We start from the raw sequence: 20,865 nt of genomic DNA on the forward strand, positions 1-20,865 counted from the left end.
GGACCATTGGCCGCTCTTGATGCATGCTCGCGCTGGCGACAAGAAAAGGCCCGGTCGTGTTCCGCAGCCTGTCAGTGTGGGTCCGCGCACAATGGCCGGGGGTGTGAGCCCGGCGGGAGTGTCCCGCCCGGAGCCCCATTCTGGCCGCGGCGCCACAAAGGCCGCGCGCCCCCGCTGATCACGTCTCTCCCTGTCGCCGTTTATTACGGGCCCCCGCTGCAGCCGGCGCCGATAATCACCGAATCGGAAGGGGGCGACAATCTAGCGCGGCCACAGCGGGCAACTTTATTCGCGGCACAAATTAACTGCATCGCTCTTTTCCGCGCCGGCGGCGGCCCGCTCGGGTGTCGGCGGCGGCACGGTCCTTGACGCGCTCGAGACGACGCCGAGGGAAGAAGGGTGGCCCAATCAGGCCATCTGCTGCTGCCGCCGCCGCCGCGCCGACGCCTCCTCTCCCCCGCGCGCGCTGTGCATATTCACGCGCGCCGCCTCACGCGGACAGGTCCCGAAGAACACCCTGCGTCCCCGCTGGGTCCGCCGAGGGCTTGGTTTTCTTTTCACCCGCCTCGAAATCAGGTCCGGCAGCAGTCTCGGCCCGCCGGGGCATCGCCGCTGTCTGCAGCCTCAGAAGAAGGCTTCCACGGAGGGGCTGTAGCGCCAGTGGATCCGACGGACCACGCCGTGCACAGTCATCAGCAGGCTCGGGAAGGCTTCGGCGAAGAACTTTTCGGGTTGTTTCAGGGCGTTCCGGGCCGCGGCAGACCTGGACAGGTTTTGCGCGAAACGCCAGAAGCCGCTGTGCAAGGGCCACTGGGGTGCGTGGTCGGCAATCACTTCCAATTAGGCGTACACGTGTTTTATCCTGCGGCTGCAGTGAATGCTCGCGCAACGCATGCACCCATTAAAAGCGAAGAGAAGGTGCGTTACATTAGGTCACAGAGATCACATCCTCGTCACAGATAGTCGGCGTATTTGTTACGAACAAAAAGGGCTCCTCTCCTGCCTGTCGCTCTGCCTGCTGCTATATTCAGAGCAAGAGGTCTGTGCCTCTCTCTGTTCATATCCAGTGGCTGTCTGAAACCGACCATCATACTCGCCCTCTCCTCTCTTCCCCCGAGGGGGGTGGAGAGAGAAAGGAAGACAAATGTGTGACAGGTAGCGCCAGTGCTCTCGCAGTGTGGGTAGGTAGTTTCTGGTCCTGACAAAATTGGAATGGAAAAGAATTTTCATCAAAATTTGTTGAACCATTCTTAAAAACAAGAGATACCATAGTCGACTAAAAAGTTTTTTCGAGCGAACGGCCGTAAAGGTTTTCCTTGTGCAAAAATGTCTCTGCGCCCTTATACGTCAACGTCAACCTGAACAAAGAACAGTACAAAAGGTATCCGTAGTAGTATACCTCGCTACGTTCTCTAATTATATACAATGTAGCCCAATATATACACGTGCACAGTTCTTCACCTGAAGTCCAGCGGCGATACGACGGATCGAGAAGCAGTCGAGAAAGAAAACGGATGAGTTGTCAAGACAAATTTCAGTGAAACAATAGCGGCGCAGAATAAACACTAAACAAATAAACACTAAAAGCCGCAGTAAACAATGACAGTTTGATTCTTACATAGCATCGTATTCCAGCGTACAGCGCTTGATGAGTTTGAGCAGACTGGTCGCTTCGTCCGGAGGATGGTCTTCAGGAAAGGCGTCCTTAATAACTTCTGGAGGAACGCGGCGAGTCTAAGATCAAGTGGAAACAAGAAAACGGAGAGGAATGTTAATAAACGGGCACTCACATTCTAACTCCCGAATGAGCGCATACATGTCATACCCAGCCAGAACAAAACTTGCAAGCCATGTTGAGCTGGTGGAGGATACCGTCTGTGTTCCTGTTGGAGAGAACAGCCCGGAAAAGCGACGTAAGCTTCAATAAAGCACATGTTTTCTCCACACTTGTGAGATAAACAGAAAAACATAGATTATTCTCATAAAGCACTACACTAGCTATGTGCCAGCATTTTCTTCACAATGCCATAAAAGGAAACACCAAGGAACTGCGCCAAATATAAGCACCATCTGTTCCGCGTCATGACTTCGCTTTTGCATTCAGGCGATACTTTTGCGAAGAAAAATGTTTGCTTTACCGCTCATATGAAAACATTACCATTATCTGTTGCCGTTCCTCAGTGCAACCGAGAAGAAATATTTGCGATAACTGCACTTCCTTCTGGTTTTTCAGACAAAGTGCCTTGGACCAAGCGACCAGTCTGTTTTAAGCGCTGGTAGCGTTGGTCATTTTATTACTTTGCACCTTTAGAAGCGGCAGATGTCTATTGATGGAGTTGCATTATTGGGATTTAATGATGACTAAAATCTTGCGAAGCAGCGTTGACGAAAGTCACAGAAGATTCTTCGCACAGATTTGCTCAGGCCTTGAAATAGCGGCGGAATGTTTGTGTGTCACAGCTACACCTGAGAGGCACCAGGAGATGAACTCTTCTGTTTGCAGTATTTTAATGGACATTTTAGGAGATAGATACTAGCACCTACTACGTGACTGGAAAGATGGTTCGAAGACGCCATTCCAAAGGCAGTGCCAATGACTGAAGGTTACGGACACCGCGCCGTCGACAAAATCAGTATCCTTTTTTCTTCAGCACGCTTTCATCCATCAACCTGTCATCAGGGGCCTGTCTTTCTGTACGCTTCCTGTGCTGGCTAGCCCGCCTTGCCAAGGCGCATTTAAGTGTGGCATTACATTTTGCGTCCATTCATTCCTACGAATTTTCCCAAGCAGACTTGATTTTGCTATTCTGAGCCCGATTCCGAACGTCGCACAACATTAGAGCAGAAAATAATCACCGTTCTCCTTTCCGTTGTTCCATTTCAAGAGCCACGGCTGAGAGGAAAAAAAGGCGCTTCCGTGGTCCCCAGAACACCGGATGCCTGGGAGAAGAGAGACGCATGTCACTGACAAGCTTCGCAGAACCTACAAAAATAACGTTTTCGATAAAGCGACGCACATAGAAGAAAACACAATCTCTCTCCTTGGTCAAGAACGAACGATGTAAGACGCTGTGCCTTTTTTTTTCGTACAGTGCAGTAACCGGGTGATATCACTAAACGACTGACAGTAGGAGGTAATGGCACTCACATGCATCATGTTTTGTTGTTATCAAAAGGGAGGCAAACACCAGGAATTATCATCTCGACGCCGACCAGGAAGCAGTCAAGAAAATGCGCCGCTCCTACAATATTGCTGTGTATGTTACACCAGAACGTATTGTCTGGCGCGCATTTCCTCCCGAGTGCGAGCCACCTCACCCTGAGAGCCTGAGCCATATTGCACGTCCAGAAGAAAAAGCCTCGTGAGGTTCCCTGTTGTCCTACGCCTTCATATTATATACAGGGTGTGTCACCTAAGACTTTGTACAGTTTTTAAAAATAGGCTTTTGAGTTATAAGAGCGCTTTTTTTCGGCATGGCATTGTCAGCGGTGTAGTACATCAGGATATAACTATACGGCGTGCTTACTGGCAGGATGGTTAACTAGTACTGAGCAGCTAACTTTTTAATTACTACTGCTAGGCTCCTTAACTATTGAGAGGTGTGTAGCCCACCGTAATTAATATCCGTATCGGTTTTTAGAATTTCGAAAACGCGTTTACCCTCGGAACTGTGGCCCAACAAGTTTTGGCTATTTCGACGAGTTATGGGCGCCGGAGAAGTTGCTTTGCCTGCAAGCTTCTCGAGAGCGTATGTATTTTTGGCCACAGAGCCGAGGCCAACAACGTTTCTGAAATTCTAAAAACTGATATGAATATTACTTACGGTGGGCTACACACCTCTCAATAATTAAGGAGCCTAACGGTAATAGTTAAAAAGTTAACTTTACAAAATTAGTTCACCAGCCTGCTAGTTAGCACGCCTTAGCTGTATTCTGATGTACTACACCGCTGACAAAGCTATGCCGAAAAAAGCGCTCTTCTAACTCAAAAAGCCTATTTTTAAAAATTGTGTAAAGGCTTAAGGTGAAACACCCTCTGTATAGTGTTACTTTGTTTACGAGCAAGCGCGGGAGGGCACGTTATAGTCTGGCGCATGTACAAAAAAAAAAAAAAAATCTCGAGCAGCTACTTAGTGGGAAACCTGGCGCTGCGACCATTCAATCATTGCGGGGAATGCCAGGAAGCGTGTACCTTGTATTCAGCTTGGCTGATGTTCGAATGAAAATGTGGATTCAGCTGTGGAAATGCGACTTTTTCTGGAGTCTTTATCTCTGAGATTTTTTTTTGCTAACTTCAAGTTTGATATCAAACACTGATTGCGCAAAATTTATATTTGTGAAGCGAGCAGCGTACATTTACGAGAATTTTTTTTCTGGTACTTTTGTGCTTTGTGAGGAAGAACCTGCGCTGAGCAGGGAGCACACCTCATCGTTTGCCAAATTCAGAAGCATGCACGAATATTTTGCGGACCGGAACACCATTCTTGCGTCTTAAGATATATAGCGCTAAGATATATAGTACCCTGGATCGCGGCACAGCAGTATTTCCGAAGCAGAGTTAGCATACTGACTCTGGCTCAAGGCACCTGGGCAGTAGGCCCAAAAAAGTAATGTGTACTTGTCCTATAACATTCTCGACCACGTGACGGGCGTGAAACTGTACACAAAATGTAATGATCTGCATACCGAATGCTCAAAGCATCGACAAGTGAAAATCACGTGAACGCGTACAAGGGTTCGCGAATGCATTTAGGTTGCATGTACTATCAGCCTGAAATGCATACCCAGCAATTTTGGGCAAAAGCATTTCTAAACGGGAATGAGTTTATGGAAGCGTTTTTTTCGTATATTGAGATTTCATTATAAAATCAATACATCGGCGGATCTCCTGTCGGCAGGCTAGCATTTTTTTTTTTGCTATGAACATTTTTGCTATCGTCAAAAATGTTTCACATTGGTTTGTGATGGAAAAAAATTATAAGAAAGATTTTGCTATGAATCAGAAGAATGGACCATTACCTTCAACATTTCTATAACAGTGCCTTACAATATTCTAATATTCAAAATTTTTGTCCAAGAATTCTGGACATGAAGTGCACGGAAATTGAAGCGTGAACTGCAAAGCGAGAAGATCATAGTTTAGTTTAGTTTAGGTTAGTTTATGGGTGTTTAACGTCCCAAAGCGACTCAGGCTATGAGGGACGACGTAGTGAACTCGTACTCCGGAAATTTCGACCACCTGGAGTTCTTTAACGTGCACTGACATCGCACAGTACAAATCATAGTTTAGGGAGACCGAATACCAGAGCAGTTAATTTTCAGTCTCAGGGCTTGAAGGCCACTGTTTGAAAGTGTTTCCGTATAAAGACCTTTGCGATAATGGCTCTCTTAGCGAAGACGTTTCAAGATCCTCGTCCGATGCAAAGGTCTATACTCCGCCTGTGTTTCCTCCCCCGACGCTGATATTTTTACGCACGAGCGAACTAGGCAGAATACTTGACCCTAAAGGCTTGCTCCCAGCTATTTCCTCTTCATTAACCCCCATTTACCAGGCAAACATCTACAAAAGTTGTTTTTCGCATAAGACAAAACAAGCAAAGAAAACGCGATGTCTGCTTGTCATCTCAATGCAGCCACATGTAGAGAACTCGATGACGAAGAGTGTTTATCATCAAGTGAATAGATTGAAAGCAGCTGGTTACCGGAGCTCAGTGATAGCAGCAGATGGCGAAAAACTGACAAAGAAGGTTAAATGTGGTGCGACTGCCTTTCCACAATCCGACGGTCAGGAAGAAAAGAAATATGCTGTGATTCCTTACCAGCATAAGGTGGCAACGTTGCGCGACGTTATGGGGTAGATGTAGTGTTTCTGTGCACGTATCCAGATTGAAAGTACGACTAGCCATAGCCCCATAGTTCACGGTACGTTCTCTGCGTGCGCGCTGTAGTCTACGAATTTTTTTATTTTTTTTTGCGGGTGTATTTATGCCGGTGTGTCAATATTCGTTTAAACGAACATTTTAACAAGCTGTCGTCTGATTGGTATTCCGACGTTGCAAAACATTGCCTGACCGCTGAAAGAAAGACAAACAAGGAGTGTCTTGCTCTTCTAGATAAGAACAAGATTTTCTACAGACATAGGAATCGCTGTACACGAGAGCTGTTTGAGGCATATATTATAGAGAAAAAAAAAACATGTATGCGTTAGCGATCCTCCGTTGTACTTGCTGTTTGTGAGGTGCGGTTTCTGGACGCGAGGTTGTGACGGCAGCGAATTGATAGCCTTGTGCACTTGGTTTTTGTTCACTGTATATACGTCATATTTCATCAAGTAAAAGTTTGAGTCTGCGCGCGTCCTGTTCACTTCTTCTTCTGTTGTCCGTGTTTTCTAGCATAGTTACCCCATTTCCAAGATAGACAACTCGAACCATGATGAGAATACAATACTCAACCTGGGTGATCGCATGTCGGCGACCGCTTTCGAGAGGCCTTGCCGGCAAAAACTTTCACAAATGTTGTAATCATATCGCATACTGTAGCTATTCTGAGTACATCACCCCGCGCAGACTCGCTCATCGAGCTGCTCATGTCTTCATGGCGCTGCCAAATGATAGACATCAGAGAAGCCGGAAATTAAGCGTGCCATTTTTTCGGAGCCTTAAGCGTAACGAAAGCGTTGCATTTCTTGTCGAAAAAATGAGGCTCAACATGGTTTTCTCGTGTTTCCCCAAATATCTCATTTGGGGAGGGCGATCGACCTCACTCCCTTGAATCTGGCCCTGGCTTTTGTAACGTAAAGTCGTAATTAGTCATTCAGCATGGGTTGTGTGGCGATTGAAAAACTTCTTGGCCGAAAGACCTACGTCAGGACAGTGATACTCGCCGTCTTTAAATGACGTCTTCGAATTTATTTATTGAGGGCAGCAGTTACGTGGGGACAGGGACAGCGAACTGTTGGGTGGATTTTCTTTTCCTTGTCATTCGCCTCGGAACGCAGTCGCGAGAGCGTTTTGTTAGTGTTTCAAACACGGCGGACGCACGCATGTTGCGGCAGACGTCCGTACAACACATAGGAAGCGTCGCCTGACATCCTGCTTCATGCGAACGTCAATGCAGCCAGATGATTGTTTTGCTCGAGTCTGTTTGAAAGCCTTGCAGAGTGTGCGAGAGCGGAAACTGACTCTGAGGAACTCGGAACGCCGATTGCCCGTTGATAGCGTAGCTAGCTTGCGAGAATGAGACCATCTCTCCCCTTCCCTTCGCCCCCTGCTTTGTCTTGCGAGGAATGCACTCATCGAAATGACGTCAAGCGGAAATGCGCTGAATGTCTGAACATATCTAGCTGCCCGAGAAGGCACGTAGCGCAACGTTGTGCTTCTGGTTCTGCTATTTTTACATGAGAAGCTAGCGAGTCTAATCTATACAGCCCGTTCTAAACGTGCGATAAACCGTCACGCTGTAACAGTTGTAGCACAAGCCGCGTAGTTCTCGCTGTTGCGCATTTCGCCTGCACGCGGAAGCAAAAAGCGCGGTCTTGACATTCTCCGCAGCTTGCCTCCATATATGCTACCCTAATAAGCTGGACGGCTGCACACGGATTCGTTGGAAATACGCGCTTAGGGCAATGCTTTTGTTAGCTCTGGCTCACGAGGAGACACGGCCAGTAGCACCGAGCTATGGCAGGAATTTCTAAGATTTTTTTTTTTAGATTATGCTTCCCCCGACCATAAACCATGAATTCCAGAAGAGTGCAAATACGGGCTGGTTGGTACGTGTTTGAAGAATTGGAAAAAACAGCGCAACGGTAAACGAGGCAAGAGAAAGACAAACACCAGCGCTGCCTGGACAACACCAATCTACTACCTAAGGAACTTGCGTATCTTAATCAGTGACGTGCCTTTTTTCATTCAGGTTGCGTGGTTGTGCGGTATCTTTTTCTCATGCTTTTTCTTGTGTTTTTACCAGCGTTGGTGTTTGTCCTTCTGTTGTCTCGTATTCCGTTGCGCTGGTTTTTCCAATTATATAAACCATGAAATATGATTTTTCAGCGCTTTATACGTTTTAGCGGCGGCGTTGTCTCCCCTGGCTGAATCAGAGGTCCGCGATGTAAGTGTAGCGCTTCCCTCTGACGTTGGTTATTGTACAGTGTTCATCCTGTGTTTGCTGTTCAGCACTCTGCTACAAACTAAATTACAGGACGATCAAGCGTGAATAGTACAAATGATATCTTTTGTTCTAAGCGTATACGAAAAGGGTGGGAAGGGAAGAGGGAAGGAGGGAAGGGTTGGTTAAGAAAAGTGGTCACGGCACTCGTGATACGCGTAAGCTTGCTAGATTGAAAACGCACCCCAAACCTTGAAGGGGGATAAACTAAACGCCGCTCTTTTCCCTCCTTGAGCCTCAACAACCTCACCCTTCGCTCCGCCCTGTACAGTGGGGGCAAAAGTCTCCGGACCACGTGTTCCTCTAACGAAGCTTATAGCTCTACTATCAGACAGCGGCTGGAGACCGCACTTGTGGAGATGAAAGAACAAAAATTTAACTTTCACCTCCACAAGTGTGGTCTCCAGCCGCCGACTAATAGCAGAGCTATCGGCTTCGTTAGAGGAACACGTGGTCCAGAGACTTTTGTCCCCGACTGTACACTCCCAACGACAAGAGGAAGAGACGCTCAACACTGGCTATCACTTTAAAAAAGCAGACAATAAGCCCAGAACACGCGTAAATCATTTGGAACACCCTTGCAGACTTTACAGAAAATAAGCAACTGATTACAACTACAGTTCCCTTATCTGACATGCAATTGATTCAGGGGTCAGTAACAGCCCGCCAAGAGTACCTGTACAATTGCAGAAAAGTGATCGATTGCTATTGCGATATTCTCCTTCCAAATTTTATTGTCATAGCACAAATGTACTCAAATGTCGCAGACAAATATGCAGAGATGTACAGACGCAGATTAAAGCCGTTCGAAGTGCCTTCAGGTTTTCCCAGTAACCCAGCATACATCTGCAGAAAAACACCTTACGCCTTGAAGGCGATACCAGTATTAAAACCTGCTCATCAACGCCTTCTCCTCCATGAAGAATTTGGTTTGTTTTGGGAACACAGTCGAACCCGGATATATCGAGCTCCAAGAGGATGGTGAAATAGTTCGATATATAAAACAGCGTTATAAAAGCTTAGAAACAAAAATATATTCCAACCACGTTAGTGACGCATTTCTTGCAAGCACGCGTGCCACCTGCTGGCAGCACACTGCTCGCTAGGCGTAGCGGACGGTGCTTTGCACCCGGCTATTATAAGATGTCCAATCCCGTTACCAGTATAATAATAGCGCAGAAAGATAGAGTTGGTCCTTCGGCAGTGAAGAACGGCTTTAGTTAGTCAAGCTCGCTTCCCCGCATGGCAGTGATGTGGCGTGAAAATTGAGTAGAAGAGACCGCGAACGCCACGCTGAAACAACACGCCATGTTCAAACTTGTTGCGAGGTTTCACAGAGCTAGCGCTGCCAACAAGGTGCACAGGGCCGCGCAGCCGACCCGTCTCAGCGATTGAGAAGTGATCGTGCTCGCAGTCAGGTGAAGCGCCACTTCAAGGGGCGCGGTGCGCCGTTCGATGAATCACATAACCGGCGAAATTAGAGCTTGATATATTACGCGACTTTCCTATACTTTAGCGCAGGATTTTCAAGGGGATAATCCGTGTGTTCGATATATCCAATAATTGAAAATATGCTGGTTCGATATATCCAGGCTCGACTGAATTACACCTCGTGGAAGAAATGACTGAACACTCTGCAAAACTTTTGTAGGCTTTTGCAATGCGGAAAAAAGGCAGGAACGTGGGATTAAACACGTAGGATTAGCCGGCGTGCTCTATACATTCAACCCCCTGGCCATCCGTCAGTCGATTTGAGCTTAGTGGGGAAGCTACTGACTCTTCTCTTGCGCGAGCTCCGCCGCGCGCGAGACATCGCAGCCAGCGTTTGGTTTCTGAGCCAAGAGTAGCACCTTCAGTAGTAAAAATTTAATAAAGTTACCGCTCACCGTAGTATGGAGGCGTGACCGTGGGTACCCCGAGCTTAATCAGTTTTAAAAGATATTATCGAACTACTACCATTGACGTTCGGTCCTCATATAGATGGTACTAACGGTAAAAAAAGTAGAAGCACGATGGAACCAGGTTAAACTTTTTGTTCCTTGCAACCTGATCTCCATGGCAAGTTCACTCTGCCGGCCACTCGCGGACTCGCCCTTTCACTCGCGTAAAAAAATAACAGTGCAAAGAAGGCACGGACAAAAAGGAACATGAACAGCGCCGTGTCAGTGCCTTTTCGTCCTGGTATTTGTTACGCTGTTATTTTTTCCACTATAGATGCCCACATGGCCCGCATACATTTCTTGCTGATACTACAAAACACTCTAGCTATAGTGTCGGTCTCAACAGAATCCTTGCTTTACTCGCCTTCTTGAGCTATCGGCGATTTTCACGAAATTGACGCCACGCTGAGGCTGCGCCGCGAACTATGACTCTAAATGAGACTGGAGCGCACAGAACCACGTCGTTTGCTCCTTTGATATCGCTTCTCCGGCACATTCAGACGTTGTTGTCATAGTTTTCCTATAACACTATGACTTCTGATCGCTCGCTCCTTCATGACCCGCTAACGAGATCTAAGTGTCGCTAAGTGCAACTGCGTAATTTTTCTGGTGCCAGTAGTACACAGAGATCATAGGAACAGCAAATTTATCGCTATAGTAGAACGCTTGTAGGATCATGATGATTCAGTTCTTATCAGGCAGAATCGGAATCAGTTTATTGGTATAGAAAAGAAATTATAACATGGACACATTTATACAGAAGGAGTTAATGACTGTACTGGGACCTTCTGTACTGGGACTGCGCCTCCATTTAAAAAAAAAAGTGGTTTGCATGCACCAGGAGGCACAATGTGAACACGAGGCTCTATTGGTTCACATCGCTGAGTACACATGACTAACGGGCACCTTCCAAGCGCGCAGAGTTTTGTGCTGATCTTTGTAATGACATTCCTTATTACAGCATGAGTGTATGCTTATAAGGCTCTTTGTTATCCACGGAAAGAAGAGTGGGGTAATAGGATGATTTCATTCGAATTTCATTTCTTTCTTATTCCTTTTGCGCTCCGTTATTGCCCAATCCTCTTGCTGTGACTGGAATGAGTCACTGAGACAGGCGGATGATAAGAATAGAATAAAATCGAATGAAAAGAATTTTGTATCGGTGGCCTTCAATTCATTACGTGCCTTCAGTCCACTACTTAGAAAACAGTGCGTGGAAAAGGCGACCTCATTGTTCTCACTTTCCATCTGTACACACGAATAGCAATATATATTCCTATTTGAAGTAGCACGTGGTTAATAAAACTCGTGAGCACGCGAAAGAAACGCGAAAGGGGCACACCTTTATCAATTATAACTCAAGCGACAGTGACTGGCAAACTTTTCTAGCTTCTTTCCTGCGCAGGCGCAAAATAAATCGCTTACGATCGCTGGGTCGGGCTTACGTGCATTGCTAAATGTGGACAACTGCGTCTCTAGTTTTGTCATTCACTTGCTCGTCGTAAACGAATCTTCATCCTCGATATCAGTCATCCTGAATTCTCGCAAAAGAGCGCGTCGACCGCCTACGTACCGCCCCGCTTTCACGTCGGCCATTTTCAGACGCCAGACAGCGATTTCTTTCTTGCCTATCGTTTATTCCTTTATACCCGCGAGAAAAGAAAGCCCGGCTCACGCGAGGTTACCACCATTGACAAACAAGCGCGAGCTTGTGAAATTTTAAAGCAAGCGCGGTTCCAGCTACAGGCGGCCTACAGGAGGAGTTTTGCGTAACGCCGCCATACTGGATTACTAGGCGCCCCCTCTAACTCGATCCGTTTCATACATAGCTGTCAACGCTGCGAAAGCTAGCGCGTCTACTCGCGCAGGCTAAGCCCACGCCCAAAAAGTAGTTCACCACACAACCAAAGCGAACACTGGCACATTTCATTGCGACAAATCTTAAGTGCCGTGACTGGCAACCTCCTGGACTTCGTTTTACCTCTTGCCACATTTTCGTCCTTTGGGTCATCGAGACTTAGAGAAGTAAGAATTAAATGTAGCGGTATGATACGCGGCTTGTAGGGCGAATCGCGCTGACAGTATTCGCGCCTAAAAAGTAGTTCACACGTAGTTGTAGCCATAGGGCCCGAACGCTGAGCGCCTCCTGCAGAGCTTCGACCATGATTTCCAACGCCAGCGCTTCCCTTTTTACCACTTATTATTTTCGCCCATGCACTCACCGTGGCTTCGGGCAGAACGGGTGATACTTGGTAATATGGCTTTGCGGGCGCACTGCTCTGCAGCCCCCGCAGCGTTCACTGCTCTATATGAAACGGATTATAGCTCGTGAAGGTTGCCGATATCGCCGCCTTCGTGCTCTGTGTGCAACCCGTCGAGTTGGGTGTACTGAGAGGTATACACACTGAGTGGTAAGTTGCGTAGTGCCATCTGACCGGGCGGGGGGTCCTTACAAAGCGGTCGCATGGCATTTCTCGGGGTGGGCGCTGCCGCAGGGAAGCGGCCATGACTCAGTCGTCGCTCGGACGTGATCGCTCGCGATGCTTCTCCTCAACCAGTTCATTGTCGCTTTGCCACGAAGGAAATATCTCCGCTAGCACCAGTGTTTGCCGCCAAGGCCAGGTTCTCGAAGCTCTACCGTTGCTTACAACGTCACCGTTTAACAAAAGTAATCAATAAATCACAAAATTAGAAGAAAATGTAAAGTGTTGCAGGTAATCAATTACTTGCAACGCGTTACGTACAACGCTAATCTGGAGCTGCGATAAGTTGAGGCACAGATGGGCTATGTACTCGGTCGCCCAAGACTCCTGACATAACTGATTGCCGCTGTTATTCGGATTACGACCAATTATGACGGGGAATCGATAGGAGATGAACGATTTCGTGAGAAAATAAGCGCTTCAATTCGTCCGTTGGTCGGGTAGTTGAAAAAAAATGAATTCTCGGGTCAGACAAAACTGATCTGTGATAAACTCTGCCGCGATGGCAACGACGATTTAAGACAGTTTGGCTCGCGCACATATCAGGATCTCCTACTGCACTGCTACTCTCCCAATTCGCCACAAGGGGTTGTCCCGAGTCTAGAGTCGACGCGAAGTTGTTAACGTTCAGTTCAAATGGAATTATTTCAGTCTCAATGTTCCGTTGTCTGTCTGTCAATGTTGCCTCTTCCGCTCTCTACTTATCCTCCAAATAGCTTCGCATCTTCAGGACTTCTCGCTGATGGGTTTCTACGTAACAGTGGTCCCGTAATTGCTCAATGAACATCCTTTCCTAAAAAGACTAGAGCTACACTGATATGCGCCTTGCAAACAAGAGTGCATCTAGATAACACCAACGTACAATTCGCATCCGGCGCCCAGCCTGGATATAAGCCAGGTTAAACATATGTGGTGTGACAGGCCACGAGAGATCTGATGTGCTGCATGAATCAATGTGTGTATACGTTGAAGCTTTTCAACGCTAGCTTGCGGCCGGTAATGGGGCTACTGTAGTGGGTGGTTCGACCCTGATTTCCTGGCACGAGCTGTAGCTTCTACTTCAATGTCAACAAAATGTAAACAGAGTACAGTTCTACATTCTTTTTTTCTCTGTGACGTTGCAGTGCCGCGCGCTTTCCTCGGGAAAACATCAGGTGGTCTTGCATGTGCGGACGCTGAGCTCTTGAGCCTGACGCTTTCGCTGCACTTCGCTTTAACTTTCCTTTTACGTAGACGCCATTCACAAGGCAAGTGTCTCGCGAATTGCTTTAGGCGCATGGGGAAGTGGTAGTATGCCTTTGCCTACAAAGTCAAGTTTTCTTTGGAGACGCATTCCTGCGACTACTAGAACACGTGTGTAATAAGATAAAAAGAAAACAAAATAAGAGAGAAAGCCTCATCGAACTGTCATCCAAAATGCCTACCGGTCTTTGGTCGCAGAGAGACACTAGCATGAACCAGTTGCTCGCATAACTGCATCTATTCAGCGTTCCTAGGTTGGGCAGCCGCGAGAAGTCCTTACGGCCTTAAAGGCGCACTAGAGAGGAATCTGAACTCGTCTTTTTACCGGCAAAACTCGATCTACACGTTCCGAGCATTCCTAGAAACTTCGAATTATTGTCCTATTCGGCCGATTTCCATAATTTAAATCGGATTAAACGTCCCGGCTCCCGCCTTTCTTTTCGAACTCGCCGCAGACGGCAGGAGGAGTCAACCAACCATTCAGCCAGTTCTGTGACGGCTTGCCGCTCTGCCATCGGCGGAGTGATACGTAGCGATCGGCGAAATCAATGAGTCCAAGCGTATTTTTATTTCCGTGCGCCTAGTTTGCGGCTATGTAGCCTCTGACTGGATCTATTTATTCACGGAAACCTAAAAAAAAAAATAAAATCGAAGGCGAAGCCGCCACACGACTGCCTGAAAGGCACTCCACGCGTTAGGTGACTCCTCCTACCGTCTGCGGCGACTTCAAATAAAGGCGGGAGCTGGGACCTTTAATACGATTTAAATTAGAAAAATCAACCGCGCAGGACAATAATTCGAAGTTTCTAAGAACGTTCAGAACGTGTAGATCGATTTCCCGCAGTGAAAAGACGAGTTAATATTCCTCTTCAGTGCAACTATAACAGCGTTGCAGCGGCAGGGGGAAAAACTGCAGGCGGAGAAACTGAGCGGTCTTTACCTTTTTGCGCTGCTGGCCGAAAGGCGGTACTCTGGCTCCATCGCGAGAAGGTGGTGGACAAGGTCGTCCAGTTCCGAGTTGACAGGCCTGAGCACCACTCGGCCCTCGAGAATGTTCAGCTGGCAGTCGTCGTCGCACTTGCCGAAAGGGTGACAGCCGGTCAGCATGTAGTAGATCAGCATGCCTGCCACCTTCGTGTCACGGCGAGCGCGCCAGTCAGTTCGAAATAGCGAATACGAAACCTCAGCATCAATAGGAGGCAGAATTTCGGTATTTCCTGCTATTTCAAATTCGAAGACAACTATAATTAACTTTAATTCACTCACATTTCACGTACTGCAACTTCGTTTAGGGCACTTGCACCAAGACCGATCAAGACGACATACTCTCCCTTCAAAAGCGTGCATTACGAGTGTTGTCCGTACATTGCGCAGAAACGTTCAGAGTTCCCCCATCTCAGGAATCTTACATAGAGAAATTAGCAGTTTTACTCTTTCACCAAGTGAAACAAGGTTTCCACTCATTTTCACAAACACACACTGACAGGCCTATATCCTACAATTTGCGCCTGGTGCCCTTGGTCGCCCCTCGAACATGCACAGACTTTTGAGCACAATCTAGCCACCATCAGCTGGTAGTTTTATATAACAAATACCCGGCCTTGATCTCGTATGCTCAAGAAAGCCGCACTGTGCCTCAATTTAAAAAGAAAATCCGATCCATCATTTCAAATACATAACCCTATATACATAGGTCGACTTTTCGTGATCAAATCAGTGCAATGTCTTTTGCTTGTACGTTCTAATAGAATTTTGTATTACTTCGTTCATTCATGTTATAAGCAGCTCTAAGAATATGTTTTCTATATTTTTACCTTTTGCTTTTTTACTTTTATTTTTTGGGGTAACAAGTTGTCCCTGCCTTCACTACCATATTAATATATACACCATTTCGTTCTGTTCTCTGAGTTGTAAATACCTCTTCTATTGTTTCTGCTGCACTGCTGACTGCCCTTGAAACGTAAACGAGGTTTAGGCTTTGTCAAGAAGCATTAAAGCTTCTGCTTCCCACACTTCGTGAGTGTATTGTACAATGTATTGCATGTCCCAATAAACTCCAAATTCACTGAGAGCGCTCACCATTGGTCTTTGGGGCAGCCGTAACACCTATTTAAGAAACAATTCGTGCAATTGGAAAGCAAGTCGTGGTGAGGGATAGTGCTTGATAGCGTACAACAGCGAGTTTGTTTTCTCTTTCTTCGCTTTTTTCTAAATATGAATGGCGTTTATTTGGTTTCCCGTGCAGTGTGTCCTGAGGAGTGCATGGGTGTTCGGGACCCGTCAAGCAAAGTACGTCTGCCTTTTGCCCATTCATACGAGAGACTCTGTTGTCTCAATAAGGAAATATCAAGATCAATATCAATACACACCATCACAATCTGTGGTTACACTCTGGAAAAGCCCGAAGGGCGCAGGAAGATTCTGTCGATGAGCAACAAATGAGCTACTATCGCCCATCTACAGATTAGAGTCTGACGGTGAGGTCTGTATTTATGCACACAAGATAACATTATTCTAGTACCCGGGAGCCCGTAGTATTCTTTCCTTCTAAGGTATGAATATTGCAATCCTATCGCTTCTTCCTAGAATTGCGCTTGCTTGGAGATCGACTGGGGGCAGTTGCGGTAAAGGAGCTCGCTGGTACTGATAGCGCTGAGTGCAGCTATCATTTTTTTTTCGCGCACAGTTCCCCGTAAAGGACAGTGTGTACAGGCTACGGCGTCTGGCGCTGTTTTCTCACCACCTATCTCCAGCGGGCGCCAACTGGGTGTCGCATCGGGCTTTTCCTCATGACGCCATTTCCTGCACATGTTTATACGGTTAGAAAGAGTTCCAACAGGAGGCGTGCGCCGGCTTTCAAGGCACGCTGCCAGAGGACAAGGTCTGGGCCTCATTTTCATCATTTTTTTTTTTTAGGGGAGCGGGATTATCGATGACCTCGATGACCTTGCGCTTCGAGCGTTCGCCCATACGACCGGCAATTCCAGTGTCCTACATATGTAATGCACGCGCACCGACAGGAGAGATACTCAATGTTTCCTTCCATTATCACCTGCGAGTGAAGGGCCACAACGCAGCGATAAGAGCTTTACTCTCATGTCGTGCCAGCTTGTTTTGAACCACGTGCACGCCGCTGCGTCGCATGGGTGCAATCGGCCTGGCGGCGACGTATTGTTGCTCAGGATATTTTTGCGGCACTGCGCACTTGGCATGGAAATGCAGAATTGTTCCAGCGCTCATCAGACAGGTGAAAATCAAGCCGAAGGCGTGCAATGCGAAACAAATTAGGCGCATGAAAATGCTCTTGTCGTGCAATGGCACGCTTGCCATACGTATGCTTGTAGGAATGTTAAGAAAAACTAACACAAAGCCAGCAAGCACTGCATACGTGAAATGTATGGCTTTCAGTTTTGGACGATGAGTTATAGCCGATCCTGCTTTTGACTTGTGGACGATCAACGTTCGTTCCCGCTGGCAACGCACTGTGTCATCTTGCCAGCGCCATCATTTAGGTGGCGTTCAACGTTGCCCGACGCTGACCAATGTGATCGCAAGATCGCCTGGTGAGCGTAAAAAATGCGGGCCGAGTAATACTTGCAACAAGTATGCGTGTACTAGGACCTCTGTCATGCGAAACAGGAGATGAAGGTGGATGGATGGCGCCGTCCATTCCGGCGACAACACTCAGTGCTCTGGAATGGCGCGTCTGGCATGCTCTGCGGCCTCAAGCGCAGTGCGGCGCCCGCCCCACAAGCACGGAGAGCATCTGCCGCGGCCGCAGCTCTTGCCGCAGAGTCGCCTTTCAAGTCGGCCCGTCATCTCGCTCGTCTGACGTTCAGCGAAGTGGTGGGTATCTCTGTGCCCAAGGACATTCCATCACCTGCATGCATCCCACCTCCTCGCGGGAATCGCATTCCTGTCGAAGCGCCTTTGGCGAGAGAACCGACCTTCGGGGAAGTTGCAGAGGCTGCCCGGCCTGACTGCGGTCGTCTCAACTTACAGACGCTCACAGCAGCGTAAACATTTCGAATCACCTGGAGGACAGTAGCATACTCTGGATGCTTCCTTTGCAGAGCGGAACGAAAGAGGAAAGATTCGAGCTTCGTACTGCACTGATGGACAGGTCTATTCATGCTTGTCTGTACAAGAGCGCTCAGAAGATATCGCGCAGAATTTTTCTCTGCTCGGTTGAACATCTGACCACATGACTAAAAAAAAAAGGCACCAAAACTCACACCCATCTCTCTAGCGCATGAAAAACTACTATATGGCTTCGGGAATGCTTGCATCATTTCAGCGACCTGTTGCTAGGTGTCGTTCTGCAATAGCTAGTATTGCCAAACATGCAAAACCGCGCTACAAGAAGAGGAAATGCTCCAAACGCAGTTTGTGCCTCCTGCTTGCAGCGACCTTTGCTTTTTTGCTGTTTCGGCCCCGTTAAGAGAACTTGCGTGTCCTGCTAAATGGCCCACAGCAATAAAACACGAACGTACGCGAAGGAGGACATGACGAGACAAACGCTGGTTCAGTATCCTTCTTTCTGCGTGTTTGCCTTTTATCGTGCGTTATACCACGTCATTAATATTACTGGCGCGCCTACTCTTGTTCCGCCAGACAATTTGCTTCTCCCAAAAGTTTAACTGGAAGGACATGGTTGCAACGTCTGCCGAGTGTCGGCATTAATGACGCCCTTCGCCACCTCAGCCCTCCTGCCACCCCACCCCCAACCATACATAAGCCAATCTTTTGAAAGGGCGAAAATACCCATTTCAAGCACTGGTTGGAGTTCAGTTCCAGTTTAAAACCCGATCGAATTCTTCTCAACTTTAGTGGGATAAAAGTTAAAAAGAAAACCGTAAGGGTCCGATTACTCCGGCGACCAATCATAATACCAAAGAAATCATAATTTTAATGTTTAACTACTGAAGAGCTCAGGTCAGTTCTTGCGCTTATAATTTAGTATTGTGATTAGCTTTTCGTTTTGGTAAGAAAATAAACTTTAGCAGTGGACTATTTACGGGGTGTGTGAATGTTAGAAATTTTCGAATGACAAATCGAATGTCCTAGAATTCGATTCGTCAAACGAATCCATGTCCAAAATTATTCGGAATGAATCGAATTTTTTCTCACATTTTCTCTCTTTTTCGAATAATTGGCGCGAAGTTCGAATAAAGCTCGCAACAGTTTCTTTTTTTTTAGGACTGTTTCCAGTGACCGGGGTTGCCAATTTAGCTATTTTGTGGCTAGATTTGGTGACTTTTGGAAGCAACTAGTTACCAAAAATTTGCTTCAGCTACAGGTAGCTAATTTAGCTCTTTTTCAAAATCAGTCGCCGAATTTAGTGTTTTGCTAATTCAAGCTTTAATCTAGCGCACTTTAATAATAATAATAATAATAATAACAATAATAATAATAATAATAATAATAATAATAATAATAATAATAATAATTTTATTTCTGCCTCAAAAAGTGACAGAGGAGCTGCAGAAAAAGCTGTCATAGACAGCTCGACTGAGCCGCAGCCCCCTATACCGGGCAGCAGTGACAGGCGACGAGAAAAAAATAACAAAAAACAAAAGAGAACAATTCAGAGAAAAACACATTATTAACACCAAGAAAAATCTTAGCTCTAGTTTGTACATGTGTGCAATTTACATGGTCATCCAAACATCATTGCATAAGTTAAGTATCTTTTAACGGTACAACAAAAGCACAATGAATCAAACAATACAAATTAAAGAAAACAAAAAACACCACTTAGTGCAGTTTAAAGAAAAAAAATCATTTTGTAACACAGTCTATGTATAAGCAACGCAGCTCACGATGAGTACAGGTAAACAAGTTAAAATTGGCAGATTTGTATGCGTTTAAAAGAGAAGGAAGTGTATATTGCAGGCGCTGTTTACCAGTATTTATGCGTGGTGTAGGCACCAACCAGGTTTCAGGCTCTCTAAAAGGGTAACTCGCTTCTTTTTCTTTCAGATTTGCCAGACGTCGAATATGACTTATGTTATTTTTGGTTTCTAGTTTAAAACGAACACTCAGTCGATATTGATATAAATCAAAGATTTTGATTATACCAGTTTCACGAAAGAACGCTCGTGAAACTGGCATAACCACGAGCCAGTTTCACAGACGCTGGCACTTATTGATTCGTCAGAATCAATAAGTGGGAAAACGTTGAGCAGTTGTGAGGACAAATTCCTCTTACTGATGATAAAGCTAATGACGATGATTTTATGGCTTTTCCGTTTGGAACGGGCCTTCACAGTTGTGTGACCTAGCCTGAATATTGCGTTAGTTCAAAGAGATAAGGCAGCTGGTGCCTCAACCATCTGCCTCGACAATTATTCAACAATGTTAAACATATAGCGCCATCTAGTGGCGTTAAACTAAGGTACAGGACAAAGGAACTGCGCCTCCAGAGATGGAATGAAGCAGTTGAAAACAGGGAGGAAGAGCGAATGGCTTCCCTCCTCTCTGAAGGCAGCCTTCTTGGCATGGCCTTGCGCACACGAAAAAACGAACACAGGAAAGAGCAGAAGACAGAGCGCTCTATCTGTCATCTTCTGCTCTTTCCTGTGTTCGTTTTTTTCGTGTACGCAACGCCATGCCAAGAAAGCTATGCACCAACTCGCCCAGCAAGAAGTTCTACATTACTTGAAGGCAGCTTGTTGGGTATTTTAAACGCGTCTTTGTCTCTCTTCTGTTGCTGTCAATTTCCTATTTCCTCGGTCCCTCACAGACATTTCTGGCTTTCGTGCGCTTCGCCATTGGTCAGGAGGCGAGGAGTCCTCCAGAGAACACGAGGAATTAGCTTTCCCGCCGAACACTACCGCTTTCAGAAGAGGAGAGGGCATCACCTAACATGTGCAAGGCTACGCACTCTCCAACTGTCAACGGCGGAGTTTTTTCTCGATGTTTTCGTACTTTCTACGCCATGAACGGGCGAGTTTTCGTTCGCGGGAGGCAGGCTTATACGCAAGCGTTGTGACACTGGTGAGTAACGTTTATTTAGAGCGCACCGAAACACCATC

General features: G+C 46.6%; 1 protein-coding gene across 1 annotated transcript in view; it reads right to left on the minus strand.

The window, feature by feature from the left end:
* Positions 1–624: 624 nt before the first annotated feature.
* LOC149350555 (uncharacterized) overlaps positions 625–20,865 on the minus strand; it is a 43,934-nt gene continuing 23,693 nt past the window's right edge. The window contains exons 11-15 of the mRNA XM_089576897.1: positions 14,769–14,959; positions 2,857–2,940; positions 1,826–1,883; positions 1,619–1,734; positions 625–763 (exon numbers count right to left, since the gene is read on the minus strand). Of these exons, the coding sequence (XP_089433023.1) occupies positions 625–763; positions 1,619–1,734; positions 1,826–1,883; positions 2,857–2,940; positions 14,769–14,959 (588 nt within the window). The remainder of the gene's footprint in view (positions 764–1,618; positions 1,735–1,825; positions 1,884–2,856; positions 2,941–14,768; positions 14,960–20,865) is intronic.

The sequence above is a fragment of the Amblyomma mixtum genome, chromosome 3, assembly GCF_055824585.1.
Source record: "Amblyomma mixtum isolate Tamu chromosome 3, ASM5582458v1, whole genome shotgun sequence".
NCBI classification, from domain to species: Eukaryota; Metazoa; Arthropoda; class Arachnida; order Ixodida; family Ixodidae; genus Amblyomma; species Amblyomma mixtum.